At 47.6% G+C, this 25,840-nt stretch overlaps 1 protein-coding gene across 4 annotated transcripts; it reads right to left on the bottom strand.

Moving 5' to 3' along the window:
• Positions 1-881: 881 nt before the first annotated feature.
• Positions 882-25,806, bottom strand: IQCD (IQ motif containing D). 4 transcript variants are annotated; one of them, XM_030218534.1, is made up of 5 exons: positions 25,688-25,806; positions 11,518-12,334; positions 6,669-6,902; positions 3,898-3,969; positions 882-1,538 (listed from the first exon to the last, which is right to left on the bottom strand). In XM_030218534.1, exons 2-5 carry the CDS (start codon positions 12,268-12,270, stop codon positions 1,257-1,259), a joined length of 1,341 nt encoding a protein of 446 aa, XP_030074394.1. In that variant the 5' UTR covers positions 12,271-12,334; positions 25,688-25,806; the 3' UTR covers positions 882-1,256. The 4 variants fall into 4 exon arrangements, with proteins under 4 accessions (XP_030074394.1, XP_030074393.1, XP_030074396.1 ...); XM_030218533.1 differs by having other exon boundaries at positions 11,518-12,320; XM_030218536.1 differs by lacking the exon at positions 25,688-25,806 and adding an exon at positions 25,545-25,640 and having other exon boundaries at positions 11,518-12,320.
• Between the last annotated feature and the right edge of the window lie 34 nt (positions 25,807-25,840).

Here is a 25,840-nt window from a genome sequence, read left to right as displayed (position 1 = left end):
TCCAGGAAAAGTGCCCTACATTCTAGCTACAAACGCATCCATTATCGGCGAAGGGCGCCCATCTCTGTTCGGGTGATAACCACGCCCCAGTTCCGCCTTCACCACGCCTCCGACACTCCCCCGTCAACTTTGTCCGCATCCGCGACGGAGTGCAGTTGAAAGCGTCCAAAGTTCGGCTTTCGATTATGCCGCTTTATTTGTTTTTGTGAGAAGAACGCCCATCTCCCGATTTAGGTCGGAACTTGGGCGTTATTCTCGTTCGATTATAAGCAGGATTGATTGTCTCTGCATTAGACTGCCATCCAACACTTCTTGCACAGAACTGCCTACTTTTACCCACTAACCCCCCCCCCCCCCCCTAGTGAGCCTGCCGTCACTTTTGTGAATGAGCATCACCTTGTTATAAGAGATGTTGCATCATAACCTGTCATTGTTTGTGGATTCTTTCATCTAGGAATGCAGAACTTCATATAAGAACACAGGAATAGCCATACTGGGTCAGACCAATTGTCCATCTAGCCCAGTATCCTGTATCCAACAGCGGCCAATACAGGTCACAAGTACCTGGCAGAAACCCAAATAGCAGCAACATTCCATGATACCAATCCCAGGGCAAGCAGTGGCTTCCCCATGTCTCTCTCAATAACAGACTATGGACTTTTCCTCCAGAAACTTGGGAAGAACCGAGAAGCTAGAGTCAACAGCAACTGCAGCAAACATGAGAAGGTCCACAAAGAGGCGGTCCTTTATGAAGTTGGGAGCACTGTGGCTCAGAGGAGGGGTTTACCTCATAAATCAGAAGTTTTAATGTATGGGTTCCAGAGTGGATCTGGTCACTGTAGTGCTAAAACAAAAAATGGTTGTAAATGTGCCACAAATTAGTTTAAAAAAATATTTATTTACATTTAGAAAGCCATGTTTACACAAGATACATTTACAATAGAACAGAAAGAAGTTATTTTATGTTGCAGCTTAGCAAAACCAAAACCCAAACTGAATTAAATAAAGGGGATTGCTTAAATTGATCAGGGGAACCTGGCTTATGGTGAAAGGACCATTTTATGTCAGTAGAGGCCCAGAGGAAAGGCTGGTGTTCTAGCAGATAGATGCTGTCAATGTACACTCAAAGTATGAAGGAGGGTTCAGCTGATGCCCCATACAGGAAGGGCTCTCATTGAGCAGGGGGGCAGAGGAGAGGGAAGAGGCCTGGAAGAAACTGAAGGGAATTGTTCATTCAAGGACTGACAAGCTCTAGTTTATTTCTTGCCTTTTTTACCTTTCCTTTTCCCTTTCCTGCCCTTCCTCTTTGACCGTAGCACCCTCCTGACCAAGTAGCCTTTCCAGAAGGCCTGGATTAGGGTGGCAGCACGAGTCCTAGCAGCCAATTCCTTTTCAAATTCTTCCCTCTTCTTCTGGGCCAGCTCTTGCTCTTCCTTGACCTGAAAGTACTCCTGTTCGAGCAGTTCAAGCTTCTCTTGCAAGTCCTTGAGTTCTGCCTTCTCCTCGGCGTACACAGTTTCCACCTGTTCCAGCTCTTCCTGTGTGAGATGAAGAATCTTTGGTTACTGGCATTACCAATGCGAGACTTTCCAAATGCTCTAAGGGTGCACAGAGCTAACCCATACCCCCTACAGAGCCTCAAATATAAGTTGGTTTTCTACACTATGCAGTAGACGCATAGCCAGTTGTTTGACCACAATTAACTCTCCAATTAGATCAATTTTATTGTTTTTATTCAATGACTGAGTTCCCCTCCTCAACCTTAGGGCTGTGAACACTGGCCCTACAACATCCCCATAGTTGGGATATTCTAGGAGCAACATAAAAAGCCCTGACACAATGGGCTTAAGGGGCTCACGCTCAAATTGTAGCATTTCCCTTCCCAAGCAGGATGCAGGGAACAAGAAGGAGTGAGCCTGCAGCAAGAGAACATAGCAACGAAGAGGAAATCTGCTCTCTAACCATCCGGTCAGAATAGGAGGGGAATGGGCAAGGATGAACAGACTCTGCAGAGCAAAGATGGAACTTTCCTCTTCTTTCAGTGGATGGGAAGGGGGTGATTAAATGACGGGGAGCGCTTGAGAAGAGAGCATTTATTTCAGCATGCACTTAATATGACTTGTTCTTAAGCCTGGAGATCTGACAAGCAGGGTGCAGTGGCGTAGCAGGGGGGGCTGCCACCCAGGGCGGGGCGGTTCGCCGTTGCACCCCCCCCCCCCCCCGGTGCAGCACGATGACATCCCCCCCTCGGCGCATCGACACCCCCTCCCCCCCGACCAGCTCCCGCACCCTACCATTAAAAAGAATGTCGGAATCCGAGGTGAGGCTCAGCCCCTCGCGCCTGCCCTGCACGTAAAAGAAATGTGGAACGTCGGGCCTTCTCTCGCTCTGTCTGTCCCGCCCTTGCGGAAATAGGAAGTTCCGTCAGCGGAGGGCGGGTCAGATAGAGCGAGGGAAGGCCCGACGGTCCACATTTCTTTTACGTGCAGGGCAGGCGCGAGGCGCTGCGCCTCGGATTTCGATATTCTTTTTAAAGGTAGGGTGCGGGAGCTGGTCGGGGGGTGTCGATGCGCCGAGGGGGGGGGGGGGAACTGGTAGGGAGCACCCCCCCTGAGCTGACACCCAGGGCGGACCGCCCCTCCCGCCCCCCCCCCCCCCCCTTGTTACGCCACTGGCAGGGTGCCTTATTTGTTTTAAATTTTTTCTTTCATAGCGAAAAAAGGAGTTCCTTTCTTTTAAATTTCCTTTTTTTAATGATTTCTATTGTAATTGCGGTACATCAAATAAATAAACTGTAAATCATGTCACTTCCAGTCCTTCCTCTTCTCCCCCCCCCCCCCCCCCCCAAGACTGCCTGTTGCCAGAAGGAACCGGAGAAAAGGGGGTGATTTGTGGGAAGATGAGGAAGTGGGTGCCTAGGAGAGATGCAAAAGAAGATGGTGTGAGAGGAATACTGGGGACATGAGGAGAGGAATGAAAAGAGATAAATCATGGAAAACTGAAAGAGTGTGGAATATAAATAAAGTAGGATTGGACTATGTTGAAGGATAATGCTTGGGGTCAGGATTGGGACGGTTCTAGGATCTGATCTATCCTTCCCCTCCTATCCCTAAATGAAAGGAATGAAGGGGATGCTTAGGGAGCAAGTAGCTTTTCTGTGTTCTGTTATATTGCTTTAGATTCATTCCCTCCTCTCCTGCTCCTTTCATTCTGCCTAAGAGTGAAAAAGGAGCCTACTGGTTACAGCAGGAGGAATTCTGCTTATTCCACTGACACACCCTGTGATCTTAGGAAAGTCACTTCATCCTCCATATCCTCAGCTACATTTTACATTCTAAGTCCACAGACAAGGAAATAACTTCTGTACCTAAATTATAACAACCGAGCTTGGATCTGGAAAAGGCAAGTAATTCAAATTTTAAAATCTCTAGAGGAGGGAGGAAAGAATGAAACAGAGGGGTTGAAGGTGGGATGGAAGAGACAAAATTGGGACACACACTCCCAAGCCCAATCTCAGGATAACCAGAGCTCAATCTCAGGATAACCAGAGCTCAAAAAGTTCCCAAGCATGAGCATCTCCAGCTAGCCCAAGCCTTGCCTCAGAGTCACTTGGTTGGCCCCTTCAATACATTTTAAATTAGCTTTGTTTTTCAACTTTCTGCTAAAAGGTCTGGGAGTTGGTGAGAATCAGCACTGCTAGTGACTTTAGCCAAGTCACTTTGATTTCTATGTACCAAGCTCTCCGCAAATATGACTGGGTAAGAAAATCCCTTTCATATTGCTGTGTCCAGTCTAGCACTGGGTCCACGCTAAGTTTTTAAGGGCTGCAGTTGGAAAGCATGTGAGATCCTACTGAGATACAAAGTACTAAAAAGAGGCAAGCATCCAAAAAGGTACCTGTTTCTCTCCCATATCCAAGTCATATTTCTGGATCCAGTTCTCAATTTCTGTCTCAACCTTAAACTTCTTCTGAAGAATAAAAAAAGTTAGAAGAAACAATTACTTGTAGCAGAACATCCTAGAAAAGGTGCTCTAAGTATACTCTTGTCTATAATCAGCAGGGAACAATTAATTTATAGTTCATAATGTATCCACTGTCTTCTCTATGTGTAGTGGCAACTTCTAACATGACGTCAACTGATAACGCTGAGATTAAAGGCAATGAAGCCTGCTGCTGCCTCACATCCAGAGCAAGTCTATGGTGTGCCAAACACAGAGAAAGAGAAAGACATGATGACGTCTGATCCATACAATAAATAAAGTGATATATTTCCTCCCTCCTCTATATATTCCTTATCCTTTCTTCAGACATGTGAATATTCACTATCCTGCCAGCAGATGGAGATTGAGGAATATTGACTAGCTAGGACCTGTAGGACACTTATAGGATGATGTCACAGTCATTGGTTCTCAAACTCCAGCAGATGTCCTGTGCAATCTGACTCTGTTTACAATAGTCTTAGTTGTGTAGGGTTTTAGTGGATGTAGTATTCCTTTCTACATTAAAAAAATAAATAGAGTGAGTAGGGTGATGGTCCTTAATAGTCACCAATTCAAGAAAATTTGGAGGAAAAGACCTCAGATCTCGCATAGACCTTATGCAAAGCCCAAATGTGGTAGGCTAAAAAAAGATCTTACTCGACAATCAATCACTGGTCAAAAAACCTCCGCATGCAATATTTTATCTTTTATGTGCATAAGGTCTCTTATTTCTAACCAAATTAGTCTTCAATCAATTCAAAAACTGTCCAATACTTCGACTACCCAAGAGGCCTAGACAAAATGAAGTGACATTTATCTTTCATACAGGATATCACATCAAATTTAAACATGCCTGAAGGACTCTCAAAACAGGTACCAGGCCCATTTTCATTCATAAAAAAAATGGTCAAACACAACTGATTTCCCAGTCACCATCATCAACACTTCACTATAGCAGTGGTCCTCAACCCAGTCCTCAGGACACACCCAGCCAGCCAGTCGAGTTTTCCAGGTATCCACAATGAATATGCGGGAGATGATTTGCATACGAGGGGGTGCATGCAAATCTCTCATGCATATTCATTATAGATATCTTGAAAACTCGACTGGCTGGGTGTGCCCTGAGGACTGGGTTGAGAACCCCTGCTCTATAGTGCAACTGTACCCCAAATATATCTCAAAGATGTGGAACATATTTATTCATTATATTAAAATTTATTTTGTCCACACTGCCACCTCCAATCCAAAGTGGCAACATCACTGTGCAGATGTTATCAAACAACTGAAGTTCTTATGCAAAAATTCATAACAATACAGTACCATTCAACAGTTGTACAAAAACTGTACATCTCTGAACAACAGGAACACAATCGGGCCCAACAAAGCACTCTGCTTCAAAGTCCTGCATCAGGAACCGGCATTCACAAAAATACACCAGTTCCCAATGCAGGACTTTGAAACACAGTGCTTTGTTGGGCCCGATTGTGTTCCTGTTGTTCAGAGATGTACAGTTTTTGTACAACTGTTGAATGGTACTGTATTGTTATGAACTGTTGCATAAGAACTTCAATTATCTGCACAGCGACGTGGCCACTTTGGATTGGAGTGGGACAGCAGGCAAAAGAATTTTTTAATAAAATGAATAAATATATTCCACATCTCTGTTGAGTTTTATTTCGGACACAGTTGCACTACAGAATGAAGTGACTGATGATGGTGACTGCGTGATCAGTTGTGTTCAATCATTTTTATGAATGGTTATAACTGAATACCGATAGGAAGAATCCTTCACATGTTTACATTTCATGTGGTGATTTTATATATGCATAAATATTTTTCTTTCTCCCGCTTGAGCTTCCACATAGTGTGGAACATTTTCTTGGTCGTATTCTCAGCTTGGCTTTCTAGCATTAGGTTGCGGTCAATTGTTATGCCTAAGATTTTCAAGTGGTCTGAGATTGGGAGGTGTGATAATTGCCAAGGGGGGAACATTATTGTATTGGAACAAGAGAATGAGACGTTGGGTTTTATCTTGATTGAGTTTTAACTTGAATGCCGATACCCAGGATTCCATGATGGTCATGCCGTTTATGTTCAGCGAGTCTTATGATTGGGTCTCAGTTTTGTTTTGACTTCTGGTTCAATAGGGGATTTAGTTACTTCTTTTTTTATGGAATCATTGACTACCTAGGGGCTGTACAGGACATTTATACAATGATCTTACTAACTCAGTGGTTCTCAGTCTCCATCTGCTGGCAATTGCAAATACCCACATGGTCTTAAAAGATTTAAGGAAAGAAAATTAGCAGTGTTTTAAATATATAAAGCTATATTTTTGACCAAGAGCTCCTGTTGATATTTTAGTTCACTGGAGATATACATTCTTGTGTTTTAGTTTAACAGACAAGAATCACTAAGAGAAATCAGTGTCAGTTATAACTGTTACACTTACCTCTCTGCTTCTGGAATTTAGGGCGTGATGGGAAAAAGCAGAGGCAGTGAGAACCAAGATCTAATTTTATATATATATATATATATATATATATAAAATTAAAAAAAAAATCAGAATAGCTTAAAATTCTAAATTCCCAGTAAGCAGATAATAAGCATGAGAGAACAGAAAACAGCGATTACATAACCTCCCGGTAAGTGAACATTGATGAAGCTGGTCTTCCCTCTCCCTGTACCTTTCTGAGAGCTAGTTCCACTTCCCGGTGCTCGGTGATCTCTGCGTTAAGCTGTGTCCGCAACTGCTGCAGTTCCTGTTGCAATTTTAAGCATTTGCTCTCAGAGGCACGGTAGTCAGCCTTTTGCTGTTTCTCTGCTTCTTGCTTGGCACGACGAATGTTCTCACCAGAGAATTTTTCCAGCTGGTGGAGGTGACTTTTCAGTTGTCTAATAATGTCATTCTTCTTGGAGATCTAGGGCCCCAATCAATGTATTTCAAAACAGATTAAGAAACATGTTTGAATGGATTCTAAACATTTAGGACCACTGTTTTCTATGGTGCTATCCAGAGCATATCTTTCCCAAAGGAACAGTGATCCCTTACATAACAAGCACCTTTTAACTCTTACTCAATCTTGACCTGCTGCAGTTATGCTGAAAACGCAGGTGCTGTTCCAAACAGCACCAGAGTTTTTACCGCTGGGTCAATCAGCGCAGAAAAATGACTCCCTCATGCTCAACGCTAATGAGATGCAAATTTGAATATGGTCATAGCGTTGAGCATTAAGGAGTTTTGGGGGCGTACCTGGCGCATGCGCTCAAAAGTTGTGCGTTAAGCTTCAGCGCGTGCCCAGAATGCCAGTTTGTCACAGCCCTGGTGGTCCAGTGGACCCCAGAACCCCCCCCACAAATGCTAAAACCCTGGTGGTCCAGTAAGACCCCTGTCAAGATCCCCCCCCCAAATAAAATATCCCCCAGTGGCCTAGCAGTAACCCCCTCCGAACCTGGAAGAGAGGAGGGACACAGTCCTAGTCCCTCCTCCCGTTGGGCGCATCTCAAAATGGCAGTGCCCAGCTCCTGGGATGCACTGAGTGGGTCTAACCACCATATAAGGGAGAAACTGGACCACCGGGTCAAAGAGGTCACCCCCCCCATGGTTTGGCTGAACTCTAACGCCAGCGCCGAGCTGCCACAGGGTTTGCCGCAGCAGGAGTGCCCTTGTTTGGTGCACTGCCCACTGAGCACTGGAGAGGAATAGAGGATGAGCTCTTTTGCATGCTCATTGTTTCAAATGCTCGCCGGATCTGAGCATTTGGGATAGCAAATGCAGGCGCTAGTCTGGCGCTAATGGCCTCTAGCGCCTGCATTTGTTTTTGAGCATCAGGGCATTAATGCCTCTTAATCTTGCTCTGTTACACTTCTGAACCTTTTATCAATACAGATGATCAGATCAGTTGTTCCAAATATTGTTTAGTAACTTTTGTCAATCAGTTGCTAATTTAAGACACGCTGTTCTTAACTCACGTTGGGAATGCAGATCTTCACAACCGACTAATCCAAATCCAAAATGTGCACCCTGTTCTCCCAGGTGTCCCAATATAAATCTATGGTCAAGACCATCCCCGCCTGGACTTACCATTTCTTGGCCTAATTTTGAACAATTTGCTAAAGATGAAAGAGGTGACAAGACCTTTTTCAGATGTATTGGAGAAAGGAGAAAAGATAGGAATGGAATTGTAAAACTGAAAGATGCTGATAATAGCTATGTGGAGAGTGATCAGGATAAAGTAAATAAGCTAAACAAATACTTTGGTGCTCATGGAAGAAAATCCCGGAGAAGGTCTGCTGCCAAGGGAATAGCTGGGAATGGCGTGGATATTGATCCGTTCACAGAAGGAAGTGCTTATAAACAGCTTGAAAATCTGAAATTGAACAAAGCTATGGGGCCGAATGAGATTCATCCCAGGGTACTGGAGGGAACTCAGAGAAGTCCTGGCGGGACCTCTTAAAGATTTATTCAATAGATCTTTAGATTTGGGAGAGGTACCATGGGATTGGAGCTGAGATGATATGGTCCCTCTTCACAAAAGCAGAGATAGGGAAGAAGTGGAAAACTACAGGCTGGTAAGCCTCACATCTATGGTAGGAAAAATAATGGAGTCATTGCTGAAGGAAAGGATAGCTGACTTTCTAGAAGAAAAAACGGGTTGCAGGATCTGAGGCAAAGGAAAATCCTGCCAAACAAATCCGATTGACTTCTTTGACTGGGTGACCAAAGAACTGGATGAAGCACATGCGCAAGATGTAATCTATTTGGATTTCAGCAAAGCCTTTGATTTGGTCGCTCACAGAAGACTGATGAATAAGCGGAGACAGCTGAACTTAGGACCTGAAGTGGTGAAGAACTGGACTGGAAACTGCTTGACTAGCAGGCGATAAGAGGGTGGTGGTAAATGGAATCCACTCAGAGGACAGGAAAGTGAGTAGTGGCGTGCCTCAGGGGTCCAATTCTGTTTAATATATTTGTCAGAGACACTGCTGAACAGTTAGAAGGAAAAGTTTGCCATTTTGCAGATGACACCCTTCACTGGCTCCCTATCCGTTTTCGCATCCTGTTCAAACTTCTTCTACTAACCCATAAATGTACTCACTCTGCTGCTCCCCAGTATCTCTCCACACTCGTCCTTCCCTACACCCCTTCCCGTGCACTCCGCTCCATGGATAAATCCTTCTTATCTGTTCCCTTCTCCACTACTGCCAACTCCAGACTTCGCGCCTTCTGTCTCGCTGCACCCTACGCCTGGAATAAACTTCCTGAGCCCCTACGTCTTGCCCCATCCTTGGCCACCTTTAAATCTAGACTGAAAGCCCACCTCTTTAACATTGCTTTTGACTCGTAACCACTCGCCTCCACCTACCCTCCTCTCCTCCTTCCTGTACACATTAATTGATTTGATTTGCTTACTTTATTTATTTTTTGTCTATTAGATTTAAGCTCTTTGAGCAGGGACTGTCTTTCTTCTATGTTTGTGCAGCACTGCGTATGCCTTGTAGCGCTATAGAAATGCTAAATAGTAGTAGTAGTAGACCTTCCCTACACCCCTTCCATTGCACTCCGCTCCATGGATAAATCCTTCTTATCTGTTCCCTTCTCCACTACTGCCAACTCCAGACTTCGCGCCTTCTGTCTCGCTGCACCCTACGCCTGGAATAAACTTCCTGAGCCCTTACGTCTTGCCCCATCCTTGGCCACCTTTAAATCTAGACTGAAAGCCCACCTCTTTAACATTGCTTTTGACTCGTAACCACTCGCCTCCACCTACCCTCCTCTCTTCCTTCCCGTTCACATTAATTGATTTGATTACTTTATTTATTTTTTGTCTATTAGATTGTAAGCTCTTTGAGCAGGGACTGTCTTTCTTCTATGTTTGTGCAGCACTGCGTATGCCTTGTAGCGCTATAGAAATGCTAAATAGTAGTGGATACCCTGGAGGGAGTAGAACCATGAGAATGGATCTCCAAATGTTGGAAAAATGATTAAGGGTCTGGCAGTTAAAATTTAATGCAAAGAAGAGCAGAGTGATGCACTTGGAGTGCAGAAATCCAAAAAGAGATGTACCAGACAGGAGGAGAGAGATTGGTAAGCTCGACTCAGGCGAGGGACCTTGGGGTGTCCAAGGATCTCAAGGTGACAAAACAGTGTGACAAGGCGATGGCCGTGGCCAGAAAAATGCTAGGCTGCATAAAGAGGGGTATAACCAGCAGACGAAAGGAGGCATTGATGCCCCTGTACAAGTCGTTGGTGAGGCCCCACTTTTTTTTTTTTTTGTTACATTTGTACCCCGCGCTTTCCCACTCATGGCAGGCTCTAAGCGGCGGGCAATGGAGGGTTAAGTGACTTGCCCAGAGTCACAAGGAGCTGCCTGTGCCGGGAATCGAACTCAGTTCTTCAGTTCCCCAGGACCAAAGTCCACCACCCTAACCACTAGACCACTCCTCCACTTGGAGTATTGTGTTCAGTTTTGGAGGCCGTATCTTGCTAAGGACGTAACAAGACTTGAAGCGGTTCAGAGAAAGTGACAAAAATGGTATGGAATTTGTATAGCAAGATATATAAGGAGAGACTTGCTGATCTGAACATGTATACCCTGCAGGAAAGGAGAAACCGGGGTGATATACAGACGTTCAAATATTTGAAAGGTATAAATCACCAGACAAACGTTTTCAGAGATGGGAAGGTGGTAGAACTAGAGGATGTGAATTGAGGTTGAAGGAGGCCAACTCAGGAATAATGTCAGGAAGTATTTTTTCACTGAGAGGGTGGTAGGTACCTGGGAATGCCCTTCCGCAGGAGGTGGTGGACATGCAAAAGGTAACAGAATTGAAAATTGTGTGGGATAAACACAAATAAATCCTGTTTGGAAGGAATGGACCCAAAGAAGCTTAGCGGAGATTAGGTAACAACACCGCTAATTGGGAAACAAAGCCAGTGCTAGGCAAGACTTCTATGGTCTGTGCCCTGATCATGGCTGAATAGATTTGGATAAGCTGCAGTGGAGCTTTTCAGGAGCTTCGACAACTTAAAAAATTTACAAGGCCAGTGCTGAACGGACTTCTATGGTCAAGATCAGGTATTACATCATACCATATACAAAACGTTTTATCTTGTTGGGCAGACTGGATGGACCGTACAGCTCTTTATCTGCTGTCATCTACTATGTTAAGATCCTAGCAAAGGGTCAAAGTCATTAGTGGAGGATGATCCCTCTCAGGCCTTTCGGTTAAGACTGAAACCTCAAATATGAGGTATTAAATATCCTAGCTGACTTCGTTGTGGACATGAATGTATTACAACCATAACCAAACTTGGAGAATTAAACCTCCTGTAAAAATAAACAAAATAAATAAAAATAACAATTCCCTTGGGCTGATTGTTCGTTGGCTGATATCAAAGGTAAGGTCCAAATCACAAGCTGAGAATGTCTGAGAACCCCCAGTAGGAACACTACATTGAACTTTGAAAAGAAGAAAAACATCCCCCCCCCCCCCCCCACAGGGGGAGCAGCACTTAAACCCATTTTCAGTTACCTCAATATCCCTGTCCTGGATCGCAGCTGCAAGTTCTCCCTCTAAAGCGGCAATGATCCCCCTGTTCTTCTTGTCTCGCTGGTTCATCTCTCGTAAATAATTTATTTTCTCACTCTCCTCCAATGGGCTGGTCAAAAGCCTCTCAAAAAGGAATGCTCTGAGCTCAGACAGGTTTTGCAGAAGTAGTTCAATGGCTGGATCTCTAGCAAAGAGCTCAGCTCTGAGAGTGTTGCAAGCAGTGGGATTGGCTTGGAAGAGTCTCAGAGTGTTTTTGACAGAGCTGCTGATGCCTTGTTTTAACATGGACAGACTGTGGCCTTGTTCTTCCATGCTAAGGCGGCTCCCTTCTTTGTCCTCCTCTCTGGGAAAGCCCCTTCCTTCTTCTTCAAGGCGACGTAGAAGGTTCTGCATGTTATTCTGCAGCCGCTGGTGCTCTCGGATAGCACAAGTGAGTTCTGATCCCAGAACTACATTGAAGCGATCCAGGTTATCGGCAGCGTAACAAAAGAGGCTAGCCAGTTCTATCCTTTTGATAGTCTCATCAAGCACAGACACTATCCTTTGGGTCTCAATAGAAGTAAGTTTCTTGCGGCCTTGGCCCAGGATTTTGAGCGCGTCCATTTTGGTCTGTGTTTTTTTCTGAATTTTGTTGCGGACCAGATGGGGCCTACTGTCAGGGCACAGGTCTGAAGTCTCAGATCTCTGACCTAGAGGCACCAAGGTCTGGGAAGGGGGCATTACAACTGTTGCCATGTCTATAGCCAGACAGACCCTCACTGTTTGTTGGTTCTAGCACAGTTTACCTGCAAGACAGAAGCTATTAAAAAATAACCCCTCAAAATACAATTACAGCTATGGGGCTTGAAGTTTAGCATTTACACATGCCTGTGTTTCCTTTGTGATCTATTTAGTTTTTTGCTAAATATCTTTAGGCAGTGGTTCCCAAACCTGGTCCTGGAGGCACCCCAGCCAATCAGGTTTTCATGTTACCCTCAATGAATATTCAAGAGAGAGATTTGCATGTATTTGTAGTAGTAGTGGAGGCAGTGCATGTAAATCTCTCTCATGAATATTCATTGTGGATATCCTGGAAACCTGACTGGCTGGGGTGCCTCCAACACCAGGTTTGGGAACCACTGTCTTAAGGTCTCCCCCCCCCCCCCCCCATTATTATGGTCTGTCGTGCACTGAATAATTATTTCCTTGTTTATTCTTGTTGTATCTGTATATCAGAACCTTTGCTCTTAATGCTGCACTTTGCTATACAAACCTCTGTTTATTATTATATGGATTTTTCATTTAAAAAAAAACCCACACACACAACAATTACAGCATACTAACATAGTAGATGATGGCAGACAGAACAATCCACCCCCCCTCCTAATCCAGTCTGTTCAGTTATACTATCCTCTTCGAATGATGAATCATATGTGCAAGCCACACCATGGGACTGCCAAGTTCTCAATCCTTATCTGGGATAGATATTTTTGTCTCCTTTTGTAATATATCATCTTGGGCAGATGAGCATAAAAGATCACCACTTAATTCCCTCCAGCATCCCACAAAGCTTTGTAATAATATAAATAACCAGCAATACTAGAACGGCCATTGTCTGAACATCTGTCCATACTATCCTGGCCATTGTCAACATCCAGCCTTCTAGATTCCCCTGAACAGCCTCTGTTGGAGAAGACCCCAACAATGTGACAACTTCCATTTCCACTAGGTCTTCTAGACAGTTCTGTAAATATGTCTCTTGATTCTCATTATAGGAAAGAGTAACTTTTTTTTTTTTTTTTAAGTCCACTATAATTTTGCTGTTGTATATGGGAATTTATTTCTGAATTGAGATGAAAGCAGGGACCAACTATGCAAAAACTGTGCAAAAGGGGTCAGCTCTTATCTGCTGATATCCACTATAGGGTAGTTTTACAATGGACTCAAGCGTGTGGATATTTATAAAACTGCATATGGATATATGCATGTACGTCTGTGCCAGAGCCGGTGGTGGGAGGCGGGGCTAGTGCTGGGCAGACTTATACGGTTTGTGCCAGAGCCGGTGGTGGGAGGCGGGGCTGGTGGTTGGGAGGCGGGGATAGTGCTGGGCACACTTATACGGTCTGTGCCCTGAAAAGAACAGGTACAAATCAAAGTAAGGTATACACAAAAAGTAGCACATGAGTTTATCTTGTTGGGCAGACTGGATGGACCGTGCAGGTCTTTTTCTGCCGTCATCTACTATGTTACTATGCATGTACAATGTAGGTACACAGACACATGTGGGTAAATCTATAAGGAGCCACCTAGATTTAGGGGGCAAGGACCTGCATAAATGGAAGTTGTCATCATATACACACATATGCTGACGTGCACGCAAATAACCTCCAGTTACTCAGTATTCAATAAGTACAAGTCAATAGTCAGTGACGAGAAGTTTGCAGGTAGGCATTCACATGGGCGGACCACAAATTTACATGTGTAAATGTGTACATTATAGAAGAAAGCACTTAGACTGTGAGCCCACTAGAGACGGAGAAAACTACTACTACTACTTAACATTTCTAGAGCGCTACTAGGGTTACGCAGCGCTGTACAGTTCAACAAAGAAGGACAGTCGCTGCTCAAAGGAGCTTACAATCTAAAGGACGAAATGTCAAGTTGGGGCAGTCTAGATTACCTGAATAGAGGTATGGTGGTTAGATGCCAAAGGTGACCTTGAAGAGGTGGGCTTTGAGCAAGGATTTGAAGATGGGCAGGGAGGGGGCCTGGCTTATGGGCTCAGGGGGTTTATTCCAATCATGGGGTGAGGCGAGGCAGAAAGGGCGGAGCCTGGAGTTGGCGGTGGAGGAGAAGGGTACTGAGAGGAGGGATTTGTCTTGAGACCGGAGGTTGCGGGTAGGAACGTAAGGGGAGATGAGGGTAGAGAGGTAGTACCTGCATATAATAAATGTAACTTTGATTGTACCACAGAAAGGCAGTATATCAAATCCCATAACCCTTACTATAATAAGAACATATAAACTATATTGGCTTACAATCATTTTTGAGGTCTATGCTTATTCAATCACAAGAAAGGGATTGATACACTTTTGAATCGCCATTTAGCACTAGATCCCTGTGATTTATCAGGCACGATATATAGAATCTAGTCCTATATGTGTAGGTGTTCCAGGGGGTGGGATTTGAACTTACATATGTATTATACATAATATGCATGTATTCCTTGTGGCACATACAGGCACACAATTACACCGACCTTTTCCTGGAGTAATTTTATAAAAAGGTACAGAGGTAAATAGTTTACCTTTATAAAATAGGCATAACTGTATTTACGTGACTTTGGGGCTCATTTAAGCACACAGGTTGCTATGTAACTTTGTAAGTCTAGGTGCTTTGAAAATACACCTCTATATTATCACTATAAAAATATATTTTCAATGCATTTGCTGAAGCACAGAAACTCTTTATAATAGCACGTATCACATCTGACTTAAAAGATGGCACACGGGTGTTCCTCAGGGATCAGTGAGCAACACTTTTAACATATACTTGCGTCCATTATGTGCACTTTTGTGGGCCTTGGAGGTCTCATATAGAGTACACGCAGATGATATTGTTTTTTTTCCTTTGACTAAGTCTGATTCTGAAGGGACTACCAAATTAAAAGAAACCTTGGATTCTGTCCTTCAATGGATGACTCAAAATAAATTACAATTAAACATAACTGCCGCCCACCTTAGTTCATTTTTCAAATGTTTATGTCCTGTAAGTTTAAGCAAAATGGTAGGCCTCTAGTTAAATTACTTCCCAGACTGAATAGAAAGGGTATGATACATACCTGTAGCAGTTGTTCTCCGAGGACAGCAGGCTGATTGTTCTCACGACTGGGTTGACGTCCGCGGCAGCCCCCACCAACCGGAAGAAGCTTCGCGGGACGGTCGGCACGCAGGCCACGCCCACCGCGCATGCGCGGCCGCCTTCCCGCCCGTGCGCGACCGCTCCCGCCAGTTGAATGACAAGCAATAAAATATGAAACACACAACTCCAAAGGGGAGGAGGGAGGGTAGGTGAGAACAATCAGCCTGCTGTCCTCGGAGAACAACTGCTACAGGTATGTATCATACCCTTTCTCCGAGGACAAGCAGGCTGCTTGTTCTCACGACTGGGGTATCCCTAGCTCTCAGGCTCACTCAAAACAATAACCCAGGTCAATTGAACCTCGCAACGGCGAGGGTACAACAGAAATTGACCTACGAAGAACAACTAACTGAGAGTGCAGCCTGACCAGAATAAATTCGGGTCCTGGAGGGTGGAGTTGGATTTACACCCCAAACAGATTCTGCAACACCGACTGCCCGAACCGACTGTCGCGTCGGGTATCCTGCTGGAGGCAGTAATGAGATGTGAATGTGTGGACAGATGACCACGTCGCAGCCTTGCAGATCTCTTCAATAGTGGCTGACTTCAAGTGGGCCACCGACGCTGCCATGGCTCTGACACTATGAGCCGTGACATGACCCTCAAGAGCCAGCCCAGCCTGGGCGTAAGTGAAGGAAATGCAATCTGCTAGCCAATTGGAGATGGTGCGTTTCCCGACAGCGACCCCTAGCCTGTTAGGGTCGAAAGAAATAAACAATTGGGCGGACTGTCTGTTGGGCTGTGTCCGCTCCAAGTAGAAGGCCAATGCTCTCTTGCAGTCCAATGTGTGCAACTGACGTTCAGCAGGGCGGGTATGCAGCCTGGGGAAGAATGTTGGCAAGACAATTGACTGGTTAAGATGGAACTCCGACACCACCTTCGGCAGGAACTTTGGGTGAGTGCGGAGCACTACTCTGTTGTGATGAAATTTAGTATATGGAGCATGAGCTACTAGGGCTTGAAGCTCACTGACCCTACGAGCTGAAGTAACTGCCACCAAGAAAATGACCTTCCAGGTCAAGTACTTCAGATGGCAGGTATGCAGTGGCTCAAAAGGAGGTTTCATCAGCTGGGTGAGGACGACGTTGAGATCCCATGACACAGTAGGAGGCTTGATAGGGGGCTTTGACAAAAGCAAGCCTCTCATGAATCGAACGACTAAAGGCTCTCCAGAGATGGCTTTACCTTCCACACGATAATGGTAAGCACTAATCGCACTAAGGTGATTCCTTACTGAGTTGGTCTTGAGGCCAGACTCTGATAAGTGCAGAAGGTATTCAAGCAGGTTCTGTGCAGGGCAAGAACGAGGTTCTAGGGCCTTGCTCTCACACCAAACGACAAACCTCCTCCACTTGAAAAAGTAACTCTTTTAGTGGAATCCTTCCTAGAGGCAAGCAAGACCCGGGAGACACCCTCAGACAGACCCAACGCAGCGAAGTCTACGCCCTCAACATCCAGGCCGTGAGAGCCAGGGATTGAAGGTTGGGGTGCAGCAACGCTCCGTCGTTCTGCGAAATGAGAGTCGGAAAACACTCCAATCTCCACGGTTCTTCGGAGGACAACTCCAGAAGAAGAGGGAACCAGATCTGACGGGGCCAAAAGGGCGCTATCAGAATCATGGTGCCGCGGTCTAGCTTGAGCTTCAGTAAGGTCTTCCCCACCAAAGGTATGGGACGATAAGCATACAGGAGGCCGGTCCCCCAATGAAGGAGAAAGGCATCTGACGCTAGCCTGCCGTGTGTCTGAAGTCTGGAACAGAACAGAGGCAGCTTGTGGTTGGTCTGAGAGGCGAAAAGATCCACCGAGGGGGTGCCCCACTCTCGGAAGATCTTGCGTACCACTCTGGAATGGAGCGACCACTCGTGCGGTTGCATGACTCTGCTCAGTCTGTCGGCCAGACTGTTGTTTACGCCTGCCAGGTATGTGGCTTGGAGAAGCATGCCGAACCGACACGCCCAACGCCACATACCGACGGCTTCCTGACACAGGGGGCGAGAAACGGTGCCCCCCTGCTTGTTGACGTAATACATTGCAACCTGATTGTCTGTCCGAATTTGGATAATTTGGCAGGACAGCCGATCTCTGAAAGCCTTCAGTGCGTTCCAGATCGCTCGGAGCTCCAGGAGGTTGATCTGCAGATCCTTTTCCTGGAGGGACCACAGACCCTGGGTGTGAAGCCCATCGACATGGGCTTCACACCCAGGCGAGATGCATCCGTCGTCAGCACTTTCGTGGGCTGCGGAATTTGGAATGGACGTCCCAGGGTCAAATTGGTCCGTATGGTCCACCAGAGCAGTGAAGTGCGGCAACTGGTGGAGAGGCGGATGACATCCTCTAGATTCCCGGTGGCTTGGAACCACTGGGAAGCTAGGGTCCATTGAGCAGATCTCATGTGAAGACGAGCCATGGGAGTCACATGAACTGTGGAGGCCATATGACCCAGAAGTCTCAACATCTGCCGAGCTGTGATCTGCTGAGACGCTCTGGTCTGCGAAGCCAGGGCCAAGAGATTGGTGGCCCTCGCTTCGGGAAGGTAGGCCTGAGCCGTCTGGGAATTCAGCAGCGCTCCTATGAATTCCAGAGACTGAGTTGGCTGGAGATGGGACTTTGGGTAATTTATCACAAACCCCAGCAGCTCCAGAAATTGAATAGTGCACTGCATGGACCGGAGGGCTCCGGCCTCCGAGGTGTTCTTGACCAGCCAATCGTCGAGATATGGGAACACGTGCACTCCCAGCTTGCGTAGGTAGGCCGCTACCACCACGAGGCACTTTGTAAACACTCGTGGGGCAGAGGCGAGCCCAAAGGGCAGCACACAATACTGAAAGTGCCGTGCGCCCAGGCGGAATCTGAGATACTGTCTGTGAGCTGGCAGTATCGGGATGTGAGTGTATGCGTCCTTTAAATCCAGGGAACATAGCCAATCGTTTTTCTGAATCATTGGCAGAAGGGTGCCCAAGGAAAGCATCCTGAACTTTTCTTTGACCAGGAATTTGTTCAGGCCTCTCAGGTCTAGGATGGGACGCATCCCCCCTGTTTTCTTTTCCACAAGGAAGTACCTGGAATAGAATCCCTGCCCTTCCTGCCCGGGTGGTACGGGCTCGACCGCATTGGCGCTGAGAAGGGCGGAGAGTTCCTCTGCAAGTACCTGCTTGTGATGGGAGCTGAAAGACTGAGCTCCCGGAGGACAATTTGGAGGCAGGGAGGCCAAATTCAGGGCGTATCCGTACCGCACTATTTGGAGAACCCACTGGTCGGAGGTTATGAGAGGCCACCTTTGGTGAAAGAAGTTTAACCTCCCTCCGACCGGCAGGTCGTCCGGTACGGACACTTGTAGGGCGGCTATGTTCCCATGGATCCAGTCAAAAGCCCGTCCCCGGCTTTTGCTGTGGAGGCGCAGGGGGCTGCTTAGGCGCACGCTGTTGACGGGAACGAGCGCGCTGGGGCTGTCCCTGTGCCTGATGAGGCCTTCGGGCCGGCTGGTTGTACCTACGCTTCGCAAAAGAATAGGGTGCAGCCTGCCGAGCCCGGGAAAAACGCCCGCCCGCGGGGGCGGGTGCTGAAGGCGCCCGGTGGGAGAGCTTGTCGAGAGCGGTTTCCCGCTGATGCAGTTGGTCAACCATCTGCTCGACCTTCTCGCCAAAAATATTATCCCCCCGGCAAGGGACGTCAGCCAGTCTCTGCTGGGTGCGGTTGTCCAGGTCAGAGGCACGCAGCCATGAGAGCCTGCGCATCACTATACCTTGGGCCGCAGCACGAGATGCCACGTCACAGGTGTCAAAAATCCCCCTGGACAGGAACTTTCTGCACGCCTTCAGCTGCCTGACCACCTCCTGATAAGGCCTGGACTGCTCCGGCGGGAGCTTATCGACCAGGTCCGCCAGCTGTTGCACATTGGTCCGCATGTGGATGCTCATATAGAGCAGGTAAGATTGGATGCGGGTCACGAGCATGGAGGATTGGTAGGCCTTCCTCCCAAATGAGTCCAGAGTGCGAGACTCCCGCCCCGGGGGCGCCGAGGCGGTATCCCTCGAACTCCGTGCCCTCTTGAGAGCAGAATCCACGACCGCTGAGTCATGGGGCAACTGGGGCCGCATGAGCTCTGGGTCAGAGTGGATCCTGTACTGGGACTCTGCTTTCTTGGGAATGGTGGGGTTAGTTAGTGGTCGCACCCAGTTCCGAAGCAGCGTCTCCTTCAGGACATTGTGCAGCGGTACCGTGGAGGACTCTCTAGGTGGTGATGGATAGTCGAGGACCTCGAGCATCTCGGCCCTCGGCTCTTCCACAGAGACCACGGGAAAGGGAATGCTTATAGACATATCCCGCACAAAGGAGGCAAAGGAGAGACTCTCAGGAGGTGAGAGCTTCCTCTCCGGTGACGGCGTGGGGTCCGAGGGAAGGCCCGTAGACTCCTCTGAGGAGAAATATCTCGGGTCCTCCTCTTCCTCGGTATCGGACATTAGCTCATGTAGCTGAGTCCGGTACCGGGCCCGGCTCGACGTCGAGGCACCAAGGTCTCGGTGTCGTCGAGCGGTGGACTCCCGCGCCGGCGGGGACGGAGCTCCCTCCATCGACGTCGACGGGGACTCCACCTGCGTGGCGGTCGAGACCGGCACCGCAAGCGGCGGCGGTGTCGACAGCCCCGGCGCCGGGCTAGAGCTCGCCGGCGCCACAGTCATCGGCGCCGGGGGCGCAAGCACCCCCGACGCCGGCACAGCCTGGCGCATCAGCCCTTCCAGGATCCCCGGAAGGATGGCTCTGAGGCACTCGTCCAGGCCCGCTGCCGGGAAAGGCAGTGGGGCCGGTAAGGGTGTCGGTGCCAGAAGCTGCTGGGGGCCAGGAGACGGCACCGAGGTGCCGGAACCCCGACGCGTCGGTACCTCCACCACCGACGGAGATCTCTCCTCTCTGCGATGACGCTTCGGCGTCGACTCCTCTTCAGGGTGCACCGAGGGCTCCCGGTGACGGCGCTTCTTATCTTTTTTCCGGTGCACGTCACCGGCGCCGGAGGGCATGGAGGAGGAGGAGGTCGATCCCCCTCGGTCTCGAGGTACCGGGTCCGACAGGGTTCGGTCCCGTGGCTCACGAGTTGAGGGAGTGACCGGGGCCGACTGCCCACGCGGCCTCTCAACCCCACTCTCACCGGCGGACCGGCGGGCCGAAGGGACCTGTTCTCCTGGGGTCGCTGCCATCGGTGCCGATGTCTCGGGCATCGATACCGGTACCGAAGAACCGGCCTTCGATACCGATGCCGTCGAGGTCGACGTCGAGGGGCCGGCGCAAGTTCCAAAAAGACGGTCCCGCAGAACTTGCCTCGCAACCTGAGTCCGTTTCCGGAGACCGAGACACAAAGCGCACGACTTGAGATTGTGCTCCGGCCCGAGGCACTGGAGGCACCAAGCGTGGGTGTCGGTCTGCGAGATCGGCCGGCCGCAGCGACCACACTTTTTAAATCCACTCGGAACCTTCGAGGACATCGACGGAAAAATCGCGTCGGCGAAGTCAAAGTCGGCAATGGTGGCTAAAATCACACCACGAAAAAATCAACCGACCGAGCGGCCACTAGGCCGCAACGTGGCGTCCCCGCTAGAAAGCGAGGGAAAAAGGGGAGCGCGTGCTCCACACGCGCAAAAAATTTCTTTTTTTTTTTTTTTTTTTTTAAAACAATACAAACAAAATCAGAGGAAACCGAACGGGATCCAAGTGACGATCCGCGTAAACGCGGTCGAAAATCCGGCGGCTGAACAGAGAGAGAGGCAAACGCACCACTCTCTCAGTCGCGGAAAAAAAGTAACTGGCGGGAGCGGTCGCGCACGGGCGGGAAGGCGGCCGCGCATGCGCGGTGGGCGTGGCCTGCGTGCCGACCGTCCCGCGAAGCTTCTTCCGGTTGGTGGGGGCTGCCGCGGACGTCAACCCAGTCGTGAGAACAAGCAGCCTGCTTGTCCTCGGAGAACATTTTAGACCCAAAGAAGAAACAGGAAACATAAGCAGTTGATCATTCTCTTGTTTGGGAAAGCTGAAACAACGTGGTGTTTGACATAGGCTACTCAGATTTTTCTGTCTTCTTCATCTCCCCCCTCTCCAAGCACTCCCCGCCTTGCAATCTCCTGCTTTCTGCTCTTTGGGGGTCCATGCAGAGAGCTACTGAAGGCCTAAAGAGGTGCATGCCTATTACTGGCTGCACAATGCAAAAAGAGATTGAGCATGGGAGCAAACTTGCACAGAATAAATAGCTGCACACTGTGTTAAAAGGAATGGTAATTAGGCCATTAAGTATTCCTCCACAATGCACTTCTTCCTTCTTCTTACTGTCTCCTCCTCAACGCTCTTCTCTATTCCCCCTCTCTTGTCAATGCAGGAGGTTAGGGAAAATGTTCCCCACCTCCAAGTGAGATTCAGTAAATAATAAGCAGCTTCAGCAAGGAACCAGCTTCCTTTCTTGATCCCTTTCTCGTACCTATCCCTTTCTCAGTCTCAACTGTCTGTGCTGGAAGCTGCAGCTCCTGCTGGCAGCTTATGTTACTGGGAGGGAGGAATAAGAGAGAAGTGCCACCCCCTCCAGAAATAGGCCTCACAGCTTATGAGGCCAGATAGTCCAACAACATCTGTTCAGATGATTACAAAGTTTCCTGGAAAGAAGTGGTGGTGGGGGGACAGGACACTGGGTGCTGGATTAAGTATATGAACTTATCCACCCAACGTGATGGGAGAGCCAAAGAAAAAGCAAACAAATACATCCAGTGGCAAAATTCTGCCCAAGCGGTCCCTGCAGTGCAGAAAGGGGACCACTTGCAGCCATTCCATCTTCTGACGTGGATTCTCCTCACTCAACTGTAAGGATCCATTCTGAAATTATCACTTGGGGGCCCTTACATTTAGCTTATGTCAATGGATATACCCTTGCAGTGTGGGCAGGAGTAACTGCTGGCTGGGTCAGCAGGGATTTTTCTGCCATCATCTACTATGTTACTATGATATCACTGCTCTGCTTACTTGCTTGCTACATACTCCCAGGTGCAGGAACCACCACACCTTCAAGGTAACATTGCTCACATCTGTCCAAAAAAAAAAAAAAAACAACATCTTGTCTAGTTGGGGTATAGTTTCAGTTAGTCGGAAAATAACTAATTTTGAGTATGAATTTTAAATTGTGATTAGCTTTGTTTGTTTGCAGAATTGACCAACATTGTCAGGTGATACAATGTCTGTTTGGGAAAAAAAAAAAAATAAAAAGCCTGCTGCAATGTGTACTGGTAAACCTTATTCCTAATAATAGGATTGCCACCTCACCCACATCAACTCAAAAAGAGACTGATCCAATCCCGGTTTGGCCTCAGGACTACATCCCAGTGTATTGTATTCATCCTGGGATTGTGCTGGGTGAGGTGGCTGACAACACTGTCAAAGCCCTACCCTCAAAAAAAAAAATGGTTTAACTCCAGAAAGCATAAAGACAGCACACTTAATCCAGTGGTAAACATGGTTCCTCCTGCCCAGGAGTCGGAAAGCCAGATTTTCAGAATCAGCATTCATTGTGCATGCCCTGCACAATGAATGTCACTTCACTGGCTTCCGATCAGGTACCGCATACAGTTCAAGCTTCTCCTTCTTACCTACAAATGCATTCAGTCTGCAGCCCCTCACTACCCTCATCTCCCCTTACGCTCCTACCCGTAACCTCCACTCACAGGACAAATCCCTCCTCTCAGTTCCCTTCTCCACCACTGCCAACTCCAGGCTCCGCCCTTTCTGCCTCACCTCACCCTATGCTTGGAATAAACTTCCTGAGCCCGACCTTCCACCAAGAAATGCCAATCCTGCTGCTCGGTCCTATCTCCACCTCCACTTTCCGAATTGTAAGGGTGTCAAGTACAAGCAGATCTTCGCCTTGTCCTTCCGCTATTGGAGTCCCAAACTCTGGAACGCACTGCCTCGTCACCTTAAAACTCCAGTGGACCATGCCCTTTTCAAGAAGTTGTTAAAGACATTCCTGTATGCTAAGACTTACTCTCCAACTTACTCTGTTGATTGATGCTCCCCTTGTCCCTTACCCTGCCTAGATCTCGCTGTTAGATTCTCCTCCCCTATTTGCCTCTTGTATACTTGCCTGAGTTTTACCTTTGTACTTTTATTTAATTCTATGTAAGCCACATTGCGCCTGCATGAGTGGGAAAATGTGGGATATAAGTAACCCATAAATAAATAAAATACGCCAACCCCCTCCCTGCCCATCTTCAAATCCTTACTCAAAGCCCACCTCTTCAATGTCACCTTTGGCACCTAACCACTATACCTCTATTCAGGAAATCTAGATTGCCCCAACTTTACATTTCGTCCTTTAGAATGTAAGCTCCTTAGAGCAGGGACTGTCCTTCTTTGTTAGATTGTACAGCGCTGCGCAACCATGGTAGCGCTTTAGAAATGTTAAATAGTAGTAGTAGTAGTAGTAGCAGCAGACCCTGGTGCCTGGATCTGAGCATGTTCACACCGGCTCAGGAGGAGCAGCGAAACATTCTTTTGGCATGGCAAAGCTCTTTCCCTGCCCCTAAAGGCCAAGTCCATAAACCGCTACTAAATGGACTTGGGAAAAATCAACAATTCCAGGAATAACATGTATAGAATGTTTGTACGTTTGGGAAGCTTGCCAGGTGCCCTTGGCCTGGATTGGCCACTGTCGTGGACAAGATGCTGGGTTCGATGGACCCTTGGTCTTTCCCAGTGTGGCATTACTTATGTACTTATGACATGATAGAGGTATATAAAATAATGAGTGGAGTGTAACAGGTGGATGTGAAGCATCGGTTCACGCTTTCCAAAAATACTAGGACTAGGGGGCATGCGATGAAACTACAGTGTAGTAAATTTAAAACAAATCAGAGGAAATGTTTCTTCACCCAACGGATTTTGTTGCTGGAGAACATGGTGAAGGCGGTTAGCTTAGCAGAGTTTAAAAAGGAGTTAGACGGTTTCCTAAAGGACAAGTCCATAAACCACTACTAAATGGACTTGGGAAAAATCCACAATTCCAGGAATAACACGTATAGAATGTTTGTACGTTTGGGAAGCTTGCCAGGTGCCCTTGGCCTGGATTGGCCGCTGTCATGGACAGGATGCTGGGCTCGATGGACCCTTGGTCTTTTCCCAGTGTGGCGTTACTTATGTACTTATGACATGATAGAGGTATATAAAATATTGAGTGGAGTGGAACAGTTGGATGTGAAGCGTCTGTTCACGCTTTCCAAAAATACTAGGACTAGGGGGCATGCGATGAAACTACAGTGTAGTAAATTTAAAACAAACCAGAGGAAATGTTTCTTCACCCAACGGATTTTGTTGCTGGAGAACATGGTGAAGGTGGTTAGCTTAGCAGAGTTTAAAAAGGGGTTAGACAGTTTCCTAAAGGACAAGTCCATAAACCACTACTAAATGGACTTGGGAAAAATCCACAATTCCAGGAATAACATGTATAGAATGTTTGTACGTTTGGGAAGCTCGCCAGGTGCCCTTGGCCTGGATTGGCCACTGTCGTGGACAGGATGCTGGGTTCGATGGACCCTTGGTCTTTCCCAGTGTGGCATTACTTATGTACTTATGACATGATAGAGGTATATAAAATAATGAGTGGAGTGTAACAGGTGGATGTGAAGCATCGGTTCACGCTTTCCAAAAATACTAGGACTAGGGGGCATGCGATGAAACTACAGTGTAGTAAATTTAAAACAAATCAGAGGAAATGTTTCTTCACCCAACGGATTTTGTTGCTGGAGAACATGGTGAAGGCGGTTAGCTTAGCAGAGTTTAAAAAGGAGTTAGACGGTTTCCTAAAGGACAAGTCCATAAACCGCTACTAAATGGACTGGGGAAAAATCCACAATTCCAGGAATAACATGTATAGAATGTTTGTACGTTTGGGAAGCTTGCCAGGTGCCCTTGGCCTGGATTGGCCGCTGTTGTGGACAGGATGCTGGGCTCGATGGACCCTTGGTCTTTTCCCAGTGTGACATTACTTACGTACATCTCCCCGCTTGCTGACAGGGGTTGTAGCAAAAAAAATTCCCACCTTATGCCGTTGCCCTTGGCAACCGGGAAGCAGGTTACATTAAGCTTACCTGGGAGTAACGTAGCACCGAAAGCGTGCGTTAAAACGGAAAACTCCTGTACCTCGGGCCTCGAGCGCGGGAAGCCGAAAACAATCCGTGGCGGCCCTTCCGCCCCGTTCACAACGACCGGCGGCTACTTCCCTGCTACCAACCTGAAATCTATGACGGGCAGCGGGCGCTTTGCTCCCGTCTTCGCCTCTATGGGTTTAGTCAGTTACTTCACTCCGTCACTTGCAACTGCCTCCTCTCCAGGCTCAGGTCCAGCAGTTGCGGCGGTTTATTCCCATTGCTAAGCAACCGGCCGC

The sequence above is a fragment of the Microcaecilia unicolor genome, chromosome 11, assembly GCF_901765095.1.
Source record: "Microcaecilia unicolor chromosome 11, aMicUni1.1, whole genome shotgun sequence".
Classification (NCBI taxonomy): domain Eukaryota; kingdom Metazoa; phylum Chordata; class Amphibia; order Gymnophiona; family Siphonopidae; genus Microcaecilia; species Microcaecilia unicolor.
This window is presented reverse-complemented; position numbering and strand designations above follow the sequence as displayed.